General features: G+C 53.1%; 4 protein-coding genes across 4 annotated transcripts; 1 reads left to right on the top strand and 3 right to left on the bottom strand.

Moving 5' to 3' along the window:
• Positions 1-258: 258 nt before the first annotated feature.
• On the bottom strand, positions 259-8,507 carry LOC307080182 (uncharacterized protein; the record flags this gene model as incomplete). Its single annotated transcript, XM_079742820.1, has 13 exons — positions 8,062-8,507; positions 7,568-7,661; positions 7,394-7,481; positions 6,828-7,197; positions 5,704-5,797; positions 4,926-5,013; positions 3,505-3,823; positions 2,938-3,031; positions 2,191-2,278; positions 1,663-2,029; positions 1,221-1,314; positions 1,051-1,138; positions 259-807 (listed from the first exon to the last, which is right to left on the bottom strand). The coding sequence occupies exons 1-13, from the start codon at positions 8,111-8,113 to the stop codon at positions 259-261; spliced, it is 2,385 nt and encodes a 794-aa protein (XP_079598946.1). The 5' UTR covers positions 8,114-8,507.
• A 702-nt stretch (positions 8,508-9,209) lies between these two features.
• Positions 9,210-11,209, bottom strand: LOC307080183 (uncharacterized protein; the record flags this gene model as incomplete). Its single annotated transcript, XM_079742821.1, has 4 exons — positions 9,210-9,760; positions 10,101-10,188; positions 10,373-10,466; positions 11,161-11,209. The coding sequence occupies 4 exons, from the start codon at positions 11,207-11,209 to the stop codon at positions 9,656-9,658; spliced, it is 336 nt and encodes a 111-aa protein (XP_079598947.1). The 3' UTR covers positions 9,210-9,655.
• Positions 11,210-11,462: 253 nt separating this feature from the next.
• Positions 11,463-17,492, top strand: kcnj11l (potassium inwardly rectifying channel subfamily J member 11, like; the record flags this gene model as incomplete). The annotated part of the gene is made up of 6 exons (XM_079743944.1): positions 11,463-12,239; positions 12,757-12,916; positions 14,090-14,329; positions 15,833-16,102; positions 16,369-16,576; positions 17,047-17,492. Exons 2-6 carry the CDS (start codon positions 12,758-12,760, stop codon positions 17,490-17,492), a joined length of 1,323 nt encoding a protein of 440 aa, XP_079600070.1. The 5' UTR covers positions 11,463-12,239; position 12,757.
• Positions 17,493-17,866: 374 nt separating this feature from the next.
• LOC307080317 (CD59 glycoprotein-like) lies at positions 17,867-19,945 on the bottom strand. Its single transcript, XM_079742983.1, has 3 exons — positions 19,678-19,945; positions 19,050-19,151; positions 17,867-18,206 (listed from the first exon to the last, which is right to left on the bottom strand). The coding sequence occupies exons 1-3, from the start codon at positions 19,727-19,729 to the stop codon at positions 18,007-18,009; spliced, it is 354 nt and encodes a 117-aa protein (XP_079599109.1). The 5' UTR covers positions 19,730-19,945; the 3' UTR covers positions 17,867-18,006.
• Positions 19,946-20,167: the final 222 nt, after the last annotated feature.

Raw genomic sequence — 20,167 nt, forward strand, 5'->3', positions numbered from 1 at the left:
TACACGCCCAGGGTTAGACAGTCTACAACTCCAGGGTTAGACAGTCTACACGCCCAGGGTTAGACAGTCTACACCTCCAGGGTTAGACAGTCTACACCTCCAGGGTTAGACAGTCTCCACCTCCAGGTTTAGACAGTCTACACGCCCAGGGTTAGACAGTCTACGCCTCCAGGGTTAGACAGTCTACACGCCCAGGGTTAGACAGTCTACACGCCCAGGGTCAGACAGTCCCCAGGACTGCTACAGTCCCCATGGCTGCTACATGCCCAGGGGGTTGAGGTGTCCCGAGTGGCCCACTGAGCTGAGGATCAGGGCCCTCTGGTTGTCCAGCAGCTCTCTCTCCCGGTCCAGGGCCGCCCTCTCCTGCTCCATCAGGGCCCTCTCCCGCTCCAGCCACTGCCTGTCCGCCTGGACGGCGGCCCGGTCCCTCTCCACCGCCCCCCGGTCCCGCTCCAGCCCCGCCCGGTCTCTCTCTAGCCCCGCCCGCTCCGTCTCCACCGCCAGCCTCTCCCGCTCCACCATCTCCCACTCCCTCTCCAGGCCCCCCAGCCGCTCCGCCAGGGCACGCTCGCAGCTGTCGCCCCCCGGCCCCTCGGGGTACGGGTCGTAGTCGGAGGGGAGGGGCTGGTGGACAGGCCGCGCCCTGGGGGCGGGGTCGGGGGGCTGGTCGTCGTTGGTGATGGGGGTGAGGAGGGGGGCGCTGTCCCCCAGACGGCCCTCCATGGCGTCGTTCATCAGGTGGAACCAGGGCCAGGACGCCGCGCCGTCCGCCGCCGTCTCCATGCCGACGGGGGGGTACTTCAGGTCCTGCAGCAAAAAGCCTGTTAACCCTGACTAGAGAACTAGCTAACCAGCTAGCTGGCCACCAGCCTCAAGGTGTGAAGCTACCTAGCTACCAGCGTCAAGGTGTGAAGCTAACTGGCTAACCAGCCTAAAGTAATGATGATATGAGGTGGAAATGATGTCATGATGATATGAGGCGGTGGTCATGATGTCATGATGATTTGAGGTGGTGATGATGTCATGATGAAGATGTTATGATTCTGCTACCTTGTATCTCCTCTTCAGGTTGTCCCATTTTTTGGACATCTGATAGGTGGAGACCTTCCCCAGCAGGCCCAGCTCCTTCAGGATGGCCCTGCACAAGAACCCAACGTGAAACAAATCATCTAACCCCACGGGGGCTTTTATTGTGAAGGCTGCAGTGGAGGGGGTCGTACTTCCAGGCGGCCTTGGCTGCGTTCCTCTTCCCCGTGAAGAGAACCTCGTTAGCGGCTCTCAGCTTAATGAGCCTCCTGGTGTCCTGTTCAGACACTAAAAACACACACACACACACACGCACAGTTAATATTATTAATATTATACTAATTATTGTCTCCACTAGTTGAGATTTTGGTTGAGGTTCTCCACTAGTTAAAGATTCTCCACTAGTTAATGTTCTCCACTAGTTAAGGTTCTCCACTAGTTAAGGTTCTCCACTAGTTGAGGTTCTCGTTGAGGTTCTCCACTAGTTGAGGTTCTCCACTAGTTGAGGTTCTCCGCTAGTTGAGGTTCTAGTTGAGGTTCTCCACTAGTTGAAATTCTAGTTGAGGTTCTCCACTAGTTTAGGTTCTAGTTAAAGGTTCTCAACTAGTTGAGCCTCTCCTCCAATGGGTTCCTCACTCTTGTAGGAGAAGTCACTGGGCGTGGAACACTCCTCCCCGCTGGCGTCAATGTACGTAATGCTGCCGTCCGCCTCGGCCGCCGCTTCCATGGCAACCGCGTTGTCCATGGCGATGGCTGCGTCCATGGCGACACCGTCCATGGCGACGGGGTCCATGGCGTCAGGCCCCTCGTCAAGCTCCGACATGCTGGTGCGGTCCTGGGCGGGTGACGCCCCGAACACGTCCTCGTCGCTGGCCCAAAGCGGCGCCACACGGGGGGCGTGGCCTAGCAGCCGGCCCTCCAGGGCCTCACTCATCATCTGGTACCACGGCCAGGAGGAGGGGCTTAGCTGGCCCTCAGCCCCCCGCGGGGGGAACTTCAGGTCCTACACACACACACACAGAGACACACCGACACACACATACCGACAGACACAGACAGACAGACAGACAGACAGACAGACAGACAGACAGACAAGAAGGAAGGCTTGTGGTTATGGGCGGACAGGAAGTAGGGGGTGCTGGAGCAGCAGGGGGAGGAGCTCACCTTGAACTTGGTCTTCAGGTTGTCCCACTTCTTGGCCACTTGGTCGGGGGTGATCTTCCCTGTGAGCCCCATCTCCTTCACGATGCCCCTGGACACAGACAGGCTGCTGAGGCTAAACCGTAACGCTAACCTACTTTAGCTCCCGGCTAGTGCAGTGGCTTACTCAGATGCTAACCCTGTCCCTTAAACCCAGGCTGGCGGCTAACTCTAACGCTAATGGTGTGTTCCAGATGCCACGTACACCACCCGCACGAGTTGCAATGGGGGAAATCTCCCAGATCTCTTGCGGGCTTTCACAGAGTAGCGCCCCCTTATGGTCGGTCCCCTAACAATAACAATGACTAGCCAATGACAAAGACAAACGGAAACACTATAAGTGCTACAAGCTAGGACATTACGTCACAAGAACAACTCGTGGGGGTGGTGTACGAGGCATCTGGAACACACCCTAACCCAGTCCTTTACCTCCATGCAAGCGTAGCGGCTAACTCTGTTGCTTTCCCAGTCCTTTACCTCCAGGCTAGCGTAGCGGCTACCTCTGATGCTAACCCAGTCCCTTACCTCCAGGCTAGCATAGCGGCTAACTCTGATGCTGACCAAGTCATTTACCTCCAGGCTAGCGAAGCGGCTAACTCTGATGCTAACCCTGTCCCTTACCTCCAGGCTAGCGTAGCGGCGAACCCTGATGCTAACCCAGTCCCTTAACTCCAGGCTAGCGTAGCGGCTAACTCTGATGCTAACCCTTACCTCCAGGCTGGCTTGGCTGTGTTCCGTCGCCCGGTGAAGAGCGACTCGTTGGCGGCTCGCAGCTCTATCAGCCTCCTGGTGTCCTCTTCTGTTACTGCAGACACCAGGAAACAGAGCCACATGACTGTCACCCTGATCCTCATCCTGTCTGTCGACCCTCTGTAGTCCACCACACAGCAGGGCCCCGTCCTGGGGCTCTGGCCCAGTGGATCACAGGGAACAAACCACTCTCTATTCATGTCTAGGCTGCTTATAGCATACAGAGTCAGACGCAGTTGATACACTGCAGATTTTCTAAACTCAGCCAGACCTCCCACTAGCTCCAAGCCTAGCCTCCAGCTAGCTCCAGGCCTAGCCTCCAGCTAGCTCCAGGCCTAGCCTCCAGCTAGCTCCAGGCCTAGCCTCCAGCTAGCTCCAGGGCCTAGCCTCCAGCTAGCTGCGGTGTGCCTACATTTGTAGGTGAGCTCCGTCAGGCGCTCACCTACAAACTAGCTCCAGGCCTCCAGCTAGCTCCAGGCCTAGCCAGTGCCCTGCGTGGCGGCGGCGAAGGTGGCGGTGGCGGCGTACGTTTGTAGGTGAGCTCCGTCAGGCGCTGCAGCTCCCCCAGCGCTGCCGCTCCGCCCTTGTCCTCCGTCTCCACCAGCAGGTCCATCTCCGACTCCGTCAGGAACTCCGACATGCTGCTGCGCCCGGCGCCGCGCCGCGCCCGCTTGCGTGGCAGCGGCGGGGGGGAGGCGGGCTCGCAGTCCTCATCTCCCTCTTCCACCACCGGCGTGAGCACGGGCGCCGCCGCCGCGAACCGCCCCTCCATGGCGTCGCTCATGCGGTAGAACCAGGGCCAGGAGCCGGGGCTGCTCTCCACGCCACGCGCCGGGAACTTCAGCTCCTGGGGGGGAACAGAGGGCGGAGTCAGGAGGGCTGGCCACGCCCCTGGAGCTCAGCAGGGCCTCGCCCTGTAGTCTAAGTTGGCGTCACCCTGTAGTCTAAGAGGGCGTCGCCCTGTAGCCCAGCAGGGCATCTCCATGTAGTCTAAGAGGGCGTCACCCTGTGGTCTAAGAGGGCGTCGCCCTGTAGTCTAAGAAGGCGTCGCCCTGTAGTTCAGTCCCTCTATTCAGTTTCCCCCTAAGATTGCGTTTAGAACCAATATGGCAGCTGGGTGAATCAGGCCGAGAAGAAGTTTAATTAAGAAGTAACGACTGCGACTAAATCCTGCAGCTACTGGTGTTCAGCTTTCACCTCGTATCTCCTCAGGTAACTATGTCCTGTTCTACTGATCTCACCTTGTATCTCTTCTGGTAACATCTAGCTAGTGGTCTCAGCTTGCATCTCCTTTGGTAACCATCTACTTGTCTCAGCTTGTATCTCCTCTGGTAACCATCTACTGGTCTCACCTTGTATCACCTCTGGTAACCATCTACTGGTCTCACCTTGTATCTCCTCTGGTAACCATCTGCTGGTCTCACCTTGTATCTCCTCTGGTAACATCTAGCTACTGGTCTCACCTTGTATCTCCTCTGGTAACATCTAGCTACTGGTCTCACCTTGTATCTCCTCTGGTAACATCTTGCTACTTGTCTCAGCTTGTATCTCCTCTGGTAACCATACACTGGTCTCCACTTGTATCACCTCTGGTAACCATATACTAGTCTCACCTTGCATGTCCTCTGGTAACCATCTACTGGTTTCACCTTGTATCTCCTCTGGTAACATCTAGCTACTGGTCTCACCTTGTATCTCCTCTGGTAACATCTTGCTACTGGTCTCAGCTTGTATCTCCTCTGGTAACCATACACTGGTCTCCACTTGTATCACCTCTGGTAACCATATACTAGTCTCACCTTGTATGTCCTCTGGTAACCATCTACTGGTTTCACCTTGTATCTCCTCTGGTAACATCTAGCTACGGGTCTAACCTTGTATCTCCTCTGGTAACATCTAGCTACTGGTCTCAGCTTGTATCTCCTCTGGTAACCATCTACTGGTCTCACCTTGTATCTCCTCTTCAGGTTGTCCCACTTCTTGGCCAGCTGGTCTGTGGTGACCTTGCCCTGTAGGCCCAGCTCAAACAGGATGGCCCTGGAGAACACAGCCACTGTTTAACACATTGTACTAGACACTATGGTGCATGTTCAACACAATGCCCCCTATACAATCAGGACATGTTCAACACTGTATATATCACATCTGCACTCAACCAGGACATAGGAAACACTGTATATCATGTCTTCATGTCATGCAGTACTGTAGGCTGTCAGGACCAATAGTACCCTGGACCTCCCTCCTCCTCACACCCTCCTCCTCACATCCTCCCCCCTCACATCCCCACTCTCCCTTCCTTCTCCACCTCCTCTCTACCTCAAGCCAACCGTACACCTCCGCCCATCTCTCCTGCCCTCCTCCACCCCCTCTGCTGCGATGGAGCTTGATTTCACTCTGAATCAGTTGGTTCCCTCCTCCTACAGAATGACCTTTGACCCCGACCCCTCTCGCTTTCATCCAGACTGACTTCTCAGATTAAGCGCCAGGTCATAGGAGCAGGTAGAGGTCAGGGGTCCCCGGCTCTAGGAGGCCTTCAGGTAGACTGAGGGTATGGGGGATTGAACCAAGAACCTTTTGGTTAGGGTCAAACACCTAACCACAGGAAGTCCCACATCCCCCTAACCACTACAACTGCCTGTTCCACAGATGATCCCATGCAGGAAGTACGACTACAACATCCAGCCCCAAGTGATCCAATACAGGAAGTACGCAGCCCGCAGTACCAACCTCCAGGCCGGCTTGGCCGAGTGCTTCCTGCCGGTGAATAGCGACTCGTTGGTGCAGCGCAGCTTGATCATGCTCTCCGTCTCCTGCTCCGACACTGGGACACACACACACACACACATGTAAAGGAAAACTTCTGGATCTTTCCAACTGGACCTTATTTCCTGATCAGATCTCCCTTTTTTCTTCACCCCCCCCCCCGACTCTCCATTAGGCTGCAGTACGTTACACTGTCTGTTGTCTCAACCAATCTCCCCTCTCTTTCATTCTCCTCCTGCAAAAACCAAACCCGACTCCCGGAGCAAGACAATAACAAACAGACCTGACTGTGTTGAGGCTGTTCCCTCCGCTGTCTGGCCCATGTGATGAAGCTGTTCCCTCTGCTGTCTGGCCCATGTGATGAGGCTGTTCCCTCTACTGTCTGGCCCATGTGATGAGGCTGTTCCCTCTACTGTCTGGCCCATGTGATGAGGCTGTTCCCTCTACTGTTTGGCCCATGTGATGAGGCTGTTCCCTCTATTGTCTGGCCAATGTGATGAGGCTGTTCCCTCTACTGTCTGGCCCATGTGATGAGGCTGTTCCCTCTACTGTCTGGCCCATGTGATGAGGCTGTTCCCTCTACTGTCTGGCCCATGTGATGAGGCTGTTCCCTCTACTGTTTGGCCCATGTGATGAGGCTGTTCCCACTATTGTCTGGCCAATGTGATGAGGCTGTTCCCTCTACTGTCTGGCCCATGTGATGAGGCTGTTCCCTCTACTGTCTGGCCCATGTGATGCGGCTGTTCCCTCTACTGTCTGGCCCATGTGATGAGGCTGTTCCCTCTACTGTCTGGCCCATGTGATGAGGCTGTTCCCTCTACTGTCTGGCCAATGTGATGAGGCTGTTCCCTCTACTGTCTGGCCCATGTGATGAGGCTGTTCCCTCTACTGTCTGGCCCATGAGATGAGGCTGTTCCCTCTACTGTTTGGCCCATGTGATGAGGCTGTTCCCTCTACTGTCTGGCCCATGAGATGAGGCTGTTCCCTCTACTGTTTGGCCCATGTGATGAGGCTGTTCCCTCTACTGTCCGGCCAATGTGCTGCTGCTCGCTCCCCTGTTCTCTTTTTGTGTGTGCTCAGGGTCCTACTCTTATAGGTGCACTCCGACAGCCGCCTCCAGCCCATGGGCAAGCCCTCACAGGGCGGGGTCAGCCTTGGGGGGCCGTCGCCCGCCCCCGAGTCCTCCATCTCTGTCTTGATCAGGAACTCCAGGATGTCTGCGTTGTCCGGGTTACGGTTGCCGTGGCGCGAGGCCGACGCCCCCGTGGCCAGTTGGTGCGGGGTGTGGGGCGTGGGGGCGGGGCTAAGGACCAGCGCGCTGTTGTAGAGGCGGCCCTGCATGGCGTCGTCCATGATGTGGAACCAGGGCCACGAGTCCTGGGAGCCGCCCTCCTGGCCCTGATAGGGCTGCTTTAGGTCCTGAGACACAACCAACCAATCAGAACGCTCCTTCAGGTCCTGGAACACAACCAGCCATTCAGAATGCTGCTTCAGGTCCTGAGACACAACCAACCAATCAGAACCAGGTCCTGACCACGGAACAGTGCTTTTATATATCATATTTATACATCCTAACCAAATAATCATCACTCCACACATCATCATATTTGTATACTGATGATTGTTCCAGTAGTGATGGTAGGCCGTCTCTCACCTTGTACTTGGTGCGGAGGTTGTCCCATTTCTTGGCGATCTGGTCGGCACTGAGCTTCCCCTGCAGCCCCAGGCCCTTCAGGATGGTGCTGAGGACAGAAGAGTAGAGCCATGTGAGGGGGGCCCGGTGAGCCGACTCCCCCCCCCCCCCCGCCCTTCAGGGAACATCACTCACTTCCATGCTATCTTTGCAGAGTTCCTCTTCCCGGTGAACAGGGACTCGTTAGACGCCCGGAACTCAATCAGCCGTTTGACGTCCTCCTCGGTCACTGGTCACCATGGAGACATCATCACACACGTCACCATGGGGACAGCATCACACACGTCACCATGGAGACATCACACACGTCACCATAGGGACAGCATCACACACGTCACAATGGGGACAGCATCACACATGTCACCATGGAGACATCATCACACACGTCACCATAGGGACAGCATCACACACGTCACAATGGGGACAGCATCACACACGTCACACGTCACAATGGAGACAGCATCACACACGTCACCATGGGGACAGCATCAGATACGTCACACGTCACCATGGGGACAGCATCAGACACGTCACACGTCACCATGGGGACAGCATCACACAAGTCACCACGAGGACAGCATCACACACGTCACGCACAGCATGACGCAGCACATAGGTCGCCTCCTCACTTTTGTACGAGTTCTCCTGGAGATGGGACAGCGGGGTCATGTTGGCCTCCATCGGGACCAGAGACCTCCGGGACCGGGACCGGCAGCGGTGGGCGACCAGGCCCGGGACGGTTCACATGAGTCAGACCGCTCCAGCGGAAGGACTGGAGTGTTCTCAACGAAGTGCTGTCGGTGCCGAGGAAGAGAACCTGCGTTACCCCGTCAGCAGCGCAAGGCACACACGGCTAGCTATCTAGCTAATCAGGGTAAAAACAACAACAAGCCAGACATGCCACCACTTCCGAGGGCCCCAAAGGCTCAAAAGGTTCGCCCCAGACGAAGTTCAGACCTGCTGTCCAGTAGTGTTTTACGATCAGTAATAAATGGCGGATCGATAAATAGCGGTTCGGTTTCCTCCGCTGCGCTACGAGGGTTCGGGGTGCGATCAGAGCGGCCAGCTACTGCAGCCAAGGGTTCGCCCGTACAGTGGGAGGGACTTCTGAGCTACCGACTAATCAGCGAGTGGTTGCAAAGCCAGAAGCATCGCCTACTGTACATCTAGCTCAGTGATTGGTTAGTAGAATGGAAAAGGACCACCCACTGTACGTTTGAACCCTGGGATCCTTGCGAATACCTTCGGAGCGGAGGACTCTTCTTCTGTCCCTAAATAACGGGACTAACGTGCCGCTGCTGCCCACGCCGGTTGGAGAAGGAAACGACTTTAAAAATCATCCTTAGACACCACTTTATTGCACTGAGATACAAACATGCCTACTTAAGTTTGTTTTATTGTAGTTACATGTACGTCATATATACATATCCTCCAAACATATTTACACAAAACATTGTGTAAAACTCGGACACCTGATTAGGCAATTGTTAGGGTGAAACGGACCCAATCCAACAGCATTGGTCGGCCAACTTGTTTCAACAAAGCTAGCTTGTGGCGCTAGCGGTTAGCGGGGCTCCTTTGTGTCTACATCAGTCTCTCCCAGAGGCAGAGCAGCCTGTCCTTATGCCATGCTCCTCGGCCCCGCCCCTCAGCCAGCTCCTTCCTCTCCCGCTCCAGAATCGCCCGGTCCCGCTCCAGAACCGCCCGCTCCCGCTCCAGAACCGCCCGCTCCCGCTCCAGAACCGCCCGCTCCCGCTCCAGAACACCGTGCTCGCAGTCTACCCCGGCCGTGTCCTTCTCCAGCACCGCACGCTGCGTCTCCACGGCGACTGCCTCACTGCGCAACTCCTCCCTCTCCCGGTCCAGCACCTCCCTCTCTCGGTCCAGCTCCTCCCTCTCTCGGTCCAGCTCCTCCCTTTCTCTGTCCAGCTCCTCCCTCTCCTGGTCCAGCTCCTCCCTCTCCAGCTGTCTGACTGTCACACCCCCCTCCCCCCCTGTCTCACTCTCGGACCACTGTGGGCACTCTGCCTTGACCAGGCGGGTGGGGCTTAGGAAAGACCCCTCTCCATTGGCCAGGTGGACGGGGCTTATGACTGACCCCTCTCCTTCCACAAAGGAAACAGAGCTCAAGACAGACCCCTCCCCCTCCACCAGGGGGGCGGGGCTTGTGACAGACCCCTCCCCCTCAGCCAGGGGGGCTGGGCCGAGGACAGGCCCCTCCCTCTACCCCAAGCTTCCAGTCATGGCCCGGTCCATCAGGTCGAACCAGCGCCAGTAGCTCTCCTTGGAACAGAGCCCCGTGCCATCAGGGAGGTCAGCCTTCAGCAGCTGGAACCAACAACACCACCTTCTATCACAGTACCATCAACACACCCCCTTCTGTCAGTTAACAACACCACCCAAAGTCACCCATAATGGGGCTCACCTCTATTCAGACCTTGGAGCTAAAGTCTGAACACCTTTAACTCCACTCCAATCCAATTAGCATTTTGATGTTTGAGGAAACACAATGCTGTGGTAAGACCTTTAAAACATTGTGCTGTGATAATACCTTTAAAACATTGTGCTGTGATAAGACCTTTAAAACATTGTGCTGTGATAAGACCTTTAAAACATATTGCTGTTATAAGACCTTTAAAATATCATGCTGTCAATTTTGAAAACCCACCTTATACTTCATCTTTAAGTTTTCCCACTTCTTGGCAATCTGCTTCGGTGTCGTCTTCCCCTCGAGCCCCAGGTCTCTGATCAGGATCCTACAAACCCAGGGGAGACTGGTTAGATCCTACACTAGACTAGTCCAGTCCTAACTAGACTAGTCAGGTCTACACAAGACTAGTCCTACCCAATGTGGTTTGTATCAAGGTGCATACACGTTGTTCATTAAGACATCAAACCCGTTCTTCTAACCCCTTCTGACCCGTTCTAACCCGTTCTCACCCCCACAGATGTTTTGCTCTTCCCTTGTGGAGCGTGAAGCGCTTGTCGTTCAGTGCACGAAACACGATGAGCCTCCGGGTCTGCTCCGGAGTCCCTGTCACACGACACATGTTACCGTCATATGAGTCCATTACAAATGTAACGGTCATATGAGAGTCCACATCACATGTAACGGTCATGAACGTCCAACATCACATGTAACGGTCATACAAGAGTCCACCTAACAAATAACGGTCAAATGAGAGTCCACATCACATGTAACGGTCATATGAGTCAACACATCACATGTAACGGTCGCACAGGAGTCCACATCACATGTAATGGTCATATGAGAGTCCTCATCACATGTAACGGTCATATGAGTCGACACATCACATGTAACGGTCGCACAGGAGTCCACATCACATGTAACGGTCATATGAGAGTCCTCATCACATGTAACGGTCATATGAGTCGACACATCACATGTAACGGTCGCACAGGAGTCCACATCACATGTAACGGTCATATGAGAGTCCTCATCACATGTAACGGTCATATGAGGCTACACAGTGTTGCCAGATTGGGCCAGATTGGGCGGGAAATATCGCCAAATCTGGCAACACAGTCCAAACATCACATGTAACGTTACTGTAAGTTATGGCCCGGACTCATCCCACGACGAGCTTCCATAGACACCGTGAAAGGTCAACCTTGTCAACATGTTGTCGTTTTACTGAATTAAACTATGCAAATCTGACCGAGTGAAACATGTTTTATAAACGCGTCGCCGGGTCGAAAATGTTTACATTTGGGAAGGTTCCGCGCGTCCATCTTTGAAACGACTCCGAAATGCATCGTGGGGGTGCTGTTTACCTCACGGAGGGCGGGTCCAGGAACAGACTGACGGACCCTTCTGATAGTACGTCTACGGCGCCGCCATCTTGGAGAGGTCGGAAGCGGCCTGTGATCCATGGACCTATTAAAGAGTGAACAGAGCCCTTTGGTCTCTGCTGTTAAACGGAGGCAACACGGTGTTTATGGATTAAATGCTCAACCGACTTCAATGAGTCGTTTTTATTCAACGTCTTATGGTTTTATTATATTTAGGGATTGCTCAAGGTGTTCAACTAAAGTTCAACTAAACTAGTGTTACCTAATTTATTGAATATAAAATATATATCATGATTTTACATTACGCTCATGTAAATCGGTTGAAATGTGAACGTTTAACGCTTTTATACGGAATAACCGCAGCTACCCCTTTAACTTCCATTTGTTCACTTGTCTTGCATCTCCAAGAAGGCGTCGCCGTTGACGTATCGCAGCAGGGGGTCGAAGGGTCAATGCAGCGTGAAGCCAGGAAGGGCGGGACGGCAGCGCCCCCTGGTGGGCCGACACGGGACTACTACAGCCAGGACGGCCGGGACTACAGCGCACCCTTGACGGCCGATACGGGACTACTACAGCCAGGACGGGCGGGACGGCAGCGCCCCCTGGAGGGCCGACCCGGGACTACTAGTGCAGACATTGTCGAACTGGGAAACCCTCAAGCTCGCTATAATAAACATTCATATTCATTGTCTGTCTGTCTGTCTGTCTGTCTGTCTGTCTGTCTGTCTGTCTGTCTGTCAGCAGTACAACGCATCACCTGACGTCATCCCGTTCTTCCGCCCTCTAGCGGCCGCGGCGGTCCCTGCAGCCCCCGCTGGAGACGGGCTTCAGCGCCGTGTTGTCGGTCGGCAGGCGATCCTCTCGTGGATGCACGACCGCTCACCTCCTCGGCTGGACTGAACACCCCCGACCCTCCTTTTTCAGGCTCCATTTGAATCATCTACCCCGACGGGATCGAGCCAAGCTACAGCAGCGCTTGACCACCAACGAAAAGGTGAGGAATGTTATCCTCGGTTAACGGTGAGGGTGTGTGAGGGTCTTTATGTTGTTCTCCGTCAGATGTGATGGAGACCGAGCGACGCTGACCTAGAGGCGCTCAGCGGCCTGTTGGTGTTAGATGATCCGTCAAGAAGATTACTTTCATGGTCATTGATTTATTTGTTTTCTCTCGTTTTACATAAGGTATCCACTGAATAATCGGCAAAAAAACGGTTATTATTAACGGCTATTGTCTTAATAATAATAATCGTAATTATTATTATTCCCAAGCAACACACTAGCAGCGTAGGGGTAAACAATAATAATAGCATTGATAATCATCTTCATAATTATTACTTAATTATTATGTAGATTACTTATATAATTATGAATAAGAATATTCCCCAGAAACAGGCTGGCTAGCGTAGTGCTACATAATAATAATAAAAATAAAAATAATAATAATAATAATAATAATAATAATCATTTTCCTACTTATAATAAAGATGATTATGAGTTCTGAATGTGTGCAGCATGCTGGCCAGGAAGGGCCTGCTCCCGGACGGCTTCCTGCTGACCAGATTGGCCGAGAACTCGGCCAAGCCCTGCCGTGCCCGGCCCCGCCCCCACCGCGCCCGCTTCATCACCAAGAATGGCTCCTGCAACGTGGCCCACAAGAACATCAGAGAGCAGGTAGACCTCTGACCTCCTCCTCCTGACCCCTGACCTAAACCACCTGACCCCTGACACTAACTCTTACCCCTGACCTCAACCTCCTGACCCTGACCCCCCCTGACTCTAACTCTGACCCGTGAACCCCCCATCGTATGTAGCTTTCTCACAGCACCAGAGAGGCTGCAGAGTCCTGGTGGTCCGGACTCTAGAGACTAGTCTTGGGAGTCCTCAGTGTTCTGGTGGTCCAGACTGTAGAGACTAGTCAAGAGAGGCTGCAGGGTCCTGGTGGTCCAGACTATACAGACTAGTCAAGAGAGGCTGCTGGGTCCTGGTGGTCCAGACTGTAGAGACTAGTCTTGAGAGGCTGCAGGGTCCTGTGGGTCTAGGCCGGACTCTAAGAGAGGGACTAATGGACTTATGGACGATGGACCTCCATCCGCTCAGCCCCGGCAACGGGCCAGTTGCCCCGGTAACAAGCCTCCAGCCTCACATCCTGCTCGGTATTTTATTGTGAAGGCAATTAATGTGTGCACTTTTTGTATCTTGTACGTCCTGGTTCTTAATGTATGCACTTATTGTGTGTTGTATGGCCTGGCACTTAAAATAGTACTTAGCATTGTGTAGCATCTAGCTATCTCTGTTGTATACAGGGAAAGGGTTTACCTAGTGATTGTTAGTGCTTGGCACTTGGTTCTATGAACATCCTTACTGTACCGACAGAGACATATTGTTGTTTCTCTTTCTTCTGACAAATGGACTTATGTGTGTGGCTTTGGATAAAAGCATCTGCTAAACGCCCTGAATGAAACTCACTTAAAGCCTTCTTACAAGCAAACTCCTACGCATTATGTTTTATACATCGTGCATTATAGACTATGTATTAAACATTATCACATGGACCGTTTACAATATGGTAAACACAAGACTACCTCCCTATACACACTACTTAGTATCACACAATACATAGGGACAAAAAATATAATAATACAATAAAATACCATCTTATGGTACGTGGAAAAACAACATGAGCGTCTAGGGTACCTTTACTGTGAAGCCCCCTTCCTGTTCATAAACATGAGCATCAGGGTACCTTTAATGTGAAGCCCTCTTCCTGTTTGTAGGGTACCTTTATTGTGAAGCCCTCTTCCTGTTCGAAGGATACCTTTACTGTGAAGCCCTCTCCTCCTCCAGGGCCGCTTCCTGCAGGATGTTTTCACCACCATGGTGGACCTCAAGTGGCAGCACTCGCTGCTGATCTTCACCTCCTCCTTCCTGTGCTCCTGGATGCTGTTCGCCATGGCCTGGTGGCTCCTGGCCTTCGCCCACGGGGACCTGGAGCCCGTCGGGCCCAACGGGGGGCCCCCCGCCGTGCCCTGTGTCACACAGATCCACTCCTTCACCTCCGCCTTCCTCTTCTCCATCGAGGTCCAGGTCAGAAGATCTACTTCCTGTTAGAGGATCTACTTTCTGCTGTCATTAGCTGGCTATAGTACTTTAAGGAGCAGGTAGGGGTTAGACGTACAGAGACAGGTCATTAAGGAGCAGGTAGGGGTTAGACGTACAGAGACAGGTCATTAAGGAGCAGGTAGGGGTTAGACGTACAGAGACAGGTCATTAAGGAGCAGACAGGGGTTAGACAGTACAGAGACAGGTTATTAAGGAGCAGGTAGGGGTTAAGGTACGGCCACACTGAACGCGTTACACGCGTACGATTACGTGCGTAACGCACCTAACCTGCCGCTTGATCATTGTGTGTCACAAAAATGGTTCAACACGCCTAACGCGCCTTACGCGCCTACGCAGCTAGATGAGCCCGCCCAAAACTTATTTTCCCCCCGCTACTTTTCTTTTGCTCCACAAACATGGCTGAGATCACCACCATCGCTGCGCTGTATTTGTTGTGGGAGTTCGAGGAGAGTAGGAAACCCAAACGCCGTCATCTTTGGGTGCATGACATCCTCCGTAGGCGCTCACAGCTGGGTGAGTTTCACCACCTCCTCCAGGAACTCCGCCTGGATGACGGCCGGTTCCAGCGTAATTTCGGTTGACTGGGGCCATGTTCGATGACCTGCTAGCCCGGGTTGGTGCCAGGATATCCTGTCAGGACACCAACTACAGGCGCTCGATATCAGCTGCAGAGTGCTGCGGAGCTGCGGAGCTCCTGTCCTCTGTCCCTCTGTCAGTGACGTCAGGTCAAGCTCAATGCTGATTGGCTATCGCGGCTAAGCGTCACGCGTAGGAGCGTAAAAAGTTACATTTTTTGAACTCCGCGCGTAGGTGCATTTGGCGCATACGTGCGTTGGGCGCGTTATTTAGGTGCGTAAAATGCGTTTAACGCACCGCTTTAGCGCGTGTAAAGCATCTACGCGCCTAAACCAATGGTTCCCTATGCAAAAATGCAGATTTTCTACGCCTCTAACCCGCGTAACTCGTTCAGTGTGGCCGTACTTTTAGACAGTACAGAGACAGGTCATCAAGGCGCAGGTAAGGGTTAGGCAGTACAGAGACAGGTCATTAAGGAGCAGGTAGGGGTTGGACAGTACAGAGACAGGTCATTAAGGAGCAGGTAAGGGTTAGGCAGTACAGAGACAGGTCATTAAGGAGCAGGTAGGGGTTGGACAGTACAGAGACAGGTCATTAAGGAGCAGGTAGGGGTTAGACAGTGAGATAGTGTCTGGTTGGTCGGTAACCATCAGGTGAGTCTGGGTTACTAGGTAACCATCTTGTCTTGGTTACTAGGTAACCGTTCCGTGGGTCTGGTTACTAGGTAACCGTTCCTTGCGTCTGGTTGCTAGGTTACCATTCTGTGTGTCTGGTTGCCATGTGACCTTTGCGTGTGTCCGGTTGCTGGGTGACCGTTGCGTGTGTCTGGTTGCCAGGAGACAGTTGCGTGTGTCTGGTTGCCAGGTGACCGTTCTGATGTCTGGTCGCCAGGTGACCATCGGGTTCGGGGGCCGCATGGTGACGGAGGAGTGCCCGCTGGCCATCACGGTGCTCATCGTGCAGAACATCCTGGGGCTGATCATCAACGCCGTGATGCTGGGCTGCGTCTTCATGAAGACGGCGCAGGCCAACCGCCGCGCAGAGACCCTCATCTTCTCCCGCAACGCCGTCATTGCCCTGCGCAACGGACGGCCCACCTTCATGTTCCGCCTGGGCGACCTCAGGAAGAGCATGATCATCTCCGCCACCGTGCAGCTGCAGGTCAACCCCCTGACCCAACACATGACCACCGACCCCGACCCCTCACCCTTACATCTGACCCTAACCTTAACCCTAACCCTGACCTCTGACCCCAACACCTAGCCATTTTCTCTGACCCCCACACCTCATTCTAACCTCTGACCCCTCACCCTAACCTCTGACCCCAACACCTAAACCTGTCCTCTGACCCCCACACCTGACCCTAACCTCTGACCCCTAACCCCAACCCCTCACCCTAACCCCTGACCTCTGACCCCTCCCCTCAGGTGGTCCGTAAGGCGGTGACGTCAGAGGGCGAGGTGATCCCGGTCAGCCAGATGGACATCCAGGTGGAGAACCCGCTGCACAGCAATGGGATCTTCCTGGTGTCGCCGCTGGTCATCAGCCACACCATCCAGCGCGGGAGCCCGCTCTACGAGCTCTCCGCCCAGTCGCTGGCCAGCGAGGACCTGGAGGTCATCGTCATCCTGGAAGGTCGGCCGCCTGATGTACCTCCCCTCGTTAGGAATCTACTAATTAGCCAATCTGAATCAGATATCTGTTGATCCATTGGTTCAGAATCCTCATCAGTCTCCCATCTGTCCCCTGCTCCTCTCCTCTCTCCACTCGAGAACGGAGGTGGGGGGCGGTGGGAGCAGGGCCTCAGCTGATTGGCCGCTGTGTGTGATTGACAGGCGTGGTTGAGACACAGCCTCACCTGATTGGCTGCTGTGTGCGATCAACAGGTGTGGTGGAGACCACAGCCTCACCTGATTGGCCGCTGTGTGTGATTGACAGGCGTGGTGGAGACCACGGCCTCACCTGATTGGCTGCTGTGTGTGATCGACAGGCGTGGTGGAGACCACGGCCTGACCTGACAGGCCGCTGTGTGTTATTGACAGGCCGCTGTGTGTGGTTGACAGGCCGCTGTGTGTTATTGACAGGCCGCTGTGTGTTATTGACAGGCGTGGTGGAGACCACAGGGATCACCATGCAGGCCCGCAGCTCGTACACGCCGGACGAGATCCTGTGGGGGCGGCGCTTCGTGTCCATCCTGTCGGAGGAGGACGGCCGCTACTGCGTCGACTACTCCAAGTTCGGCAACACGGCGCCGGTCCGCATGTCATCGCTGAGCGCCCACGAGCTGGACGCCACGCGGGGGGGCCAGGAGCCCGGGGGCCCGGGGCCCGGGGGACAGCTGCAAGGCTGGGGCCTGGTCCGGGCCGGCAGGGGGGGGTTCAGGAGAGGAGCGGGAGGGGAGCGCAGCTGCTACCCTGGCCCCGCCCCCCAGCCCTGGGACGGCCAATCGGAGAAAGAGGAGGAGGAGGCGCCGGCGGCGGGGGCGGAGAGGAAAGGACAGAAGAAGACAGTCCATCTGGAGGTGATTGGCCCTCAGGATGAGGAGCAGTGAGGAGGAGGTGATTGGCCCTCAGGATGAGGAGCAGTGAGGAGGAGGTGATTGGCCTTCAGGATGAGGAGCAGTGAGGAGGAGGTGATTGGCCCTCAGGATGAGGAGCAGTGAGGAGGAGGTGTGGGAGGGGAGACTAAAGGTTACCTGCTGCTAAGGCGGTGTTTTGCGATGTTTTATGATATTTTTAGATATATATTAAATCTATTTTTGTTACTGAGTTGCGCCATTCTGGATATCACAGTTAATGGTTTAGATAAATCCTTAATAGTTTGGATATTTATTGATTCATCATCATTTATAAAGTCTTAATGTCATTATTATTGTTATTATTATTAAAAGTATTCCAGACCAATAACACTCACTTCAATCAAATGTCAGTTTGTGGAAACATTTAATGAATTGTGTTTTTCCAGTTATTTGATAAACATCTAAAAACAAACAGACTCAAAGCGCTTCCTGTTGCTTTTAGCGACGGTACGAAGAGTCAACGAGTTAGGGTCATGAACCGGGCCTTTCACAGCCAGCTCAGCCACACAGCCGTCAGGGAGCCAATCAGAGCCAGCGCTGGCGTTGCCATGGAGACGGGTATGGCGGCGTTGCACAGGTTGCTGCTGCAGCACCTGTAGGTGAAGCCGGAGAGGGCGGGAAACATCTGGGAGAGGCGCGAGTTGTCACAGTCGGTGTAGCGCAGACAGCGCCGCACCGTCTTACCCCCTGGCAGTCAGACAGGGAGACGGGCAGACAGACAGGAAGACAGGGAGAGAGACGGACGGCCGGCAGACAGACAGACAGACAGACAGACAGACAGACAGACAGACAGACAGACAGACAGACAGACAGACAGACAGACAGACAGACAGACAGACAGACAGACAGACAGACAGACAGACAGAAAGATTATCTCACTACTGTAGAAAACGATTATTGCATTTGTTTGCAAAACAAAATTATGTAATCTGTAGTTCATATTTTATTAAACAAGACATGTAATCTATGGTTTAACACGACATTATGTTATCTATGGTTTATATTATATCAAAAATTATGTTATCTATGGTTTAAAATAAATAAAACATTATTAATCTATTTTTTACATTATATAAAACACCAAATTATGTTAGTAGTCAGTAATCAACACAAGTAAGTATATCAACCTGTTTAGTAACAGTATATTACCATGAGTTATTATATTAACGTGATTTAATAATTTGTATATAAATACCACTTGTTTTAAAGTACATGAACATATATTATGTTTATATAGAGATGTGTGGGGGGGTACATTATGTTAATATAGTTTTATGGGGCTGGTACATTATGTTAAAACAGAGTTTTAGGGGGCGGGTACATTATGTTAATATAGTTTTATGGGGCGGGTACATCATGTCAAAATAGAGTTGAGGGGGCGGCTACATCATGTTAATATAGTTTTGTGGGGCGGGTACATTATGTTAATTTAGAGTTGTGGGGGGGGGGGGAGTACATTATGTTAATATAGAGTTGTAGAGGTCGGGTACATTATGTTAATATAGAGCTGTAAGGGGCGGGGCTACGGACCTCTCTCACTCAGCGACACGCAGGCGTCCTCGTACGTGCACTCCTGGACGTTCTCACAGCGACCCGTGTAGTCAGAACACTTGTAGCACCGCAGCGCTGCGCCTGCACACACACACACGCACGCACGCATTCACACACACACAGACACACGATTCATTTATTTGGAGTGACCAATACTACACTATAGCATCCAAAAATTTATAAAGAGCCCATTATGTCTCACACAACACAATCACTGTGCAAGTATTTACAGCCAAGTGAAACAGTAGATAAATATAGTTATATAAAGGGTAGAGATGACAGCGCCTTCTTCACATATGCAGACTGCCTATGATTGCTGACACAGAGCAGTATTTGGCTATTTGCTTAAAGTTCTTATTTAGTCCAGCAATTTGCAATTTACACACACACACACAAACACACACTTACTGGGTCCAACTAGACTATAGAGGACTAACTAGGCTAAACAGGACTAACTAGACTATAGAGGACTAACTAGACTAAAGTAGTAACTAGACTAAAGGACTAACTAGGCTAAAGGACTGACTAGACTAAAGGACTAACTAGGCTAAAGGACTAACTAGACTAAAAGACTAACTAGACTAGCAGACTGAGTAGACTCCCTCACCTCGGTCCGGCAGTCCGAAGCCCAGCAGAAGAAGACAGAACCAGCCTTTCATCCTCACACCTGGTCCTCAGACACGACGAGAAGGTAAAGAGGAGGAGGAGGAGAGGAAGAGGAGAGGAGGAGGAGGTCAACGGAGGTGAAGGTCAACAGAGGAGAAGCTAGAGAGCAGAGCAGCAGACTCCCGGAGACGCGGAGGCAGCAGACAGACTCTCCTCGTCCAGACAGACCAGCTCAGAGTCACAGCAGCTCTTTGTCCACACGTCCACAAAGGCCCTTTCTCCTCCCTCCTCCTCGGTCACACATCTGGAACAATCCCTGGCACCGCTCCTCAGAGCGCACCTCCTCCTCTGCACAACTCATCTTCGTCCTATTGCGCATCCTCATCCTCAAAATGTACCTCCTCCCCCATCACCTCCTATGGTCACCAGTAACACCAGTAACACCTCCACACCCAGCAGCACCTCCTCCTCACCCCTCTCCCCCAAGCTGC

This window comes from Pollachius pollachius (genome assembly GCF_949987615.1).
Source record: "Pollachius pollachius genome assembly, chromosome: 9".
Lineage (NCBI taxonomy): Eukaryota > Metazoa > Chordata > Actinopteri > Gadiformes > Gadidae > Pollachius > Pollachius pollachius.

Coding starts and splice junctions, on each gene's coding strand:
- LOC307080317 (XM_079742983.1), bottom strand. CDS start 19,729: ATGAAAGGCTGGTTCTGTCTTCTTCTGCTGGGCTTCGGACTGCCGGAC. Junction 19,152..19,677: donor CTTCGGACTGCCGGACCGAG/GTGAGGGAGTCT, acceptor GTGTGTGTGCAG/GCGCAGCGCTGCGGTGCTAC. Junction 18,207..19,049: donor CGTGTCGCTGAGTGAGAGAG/GTCCGTAGCCCC, acceptor TCTGACTGCCAG/GGGGTAAGACGGTGCGGCGC.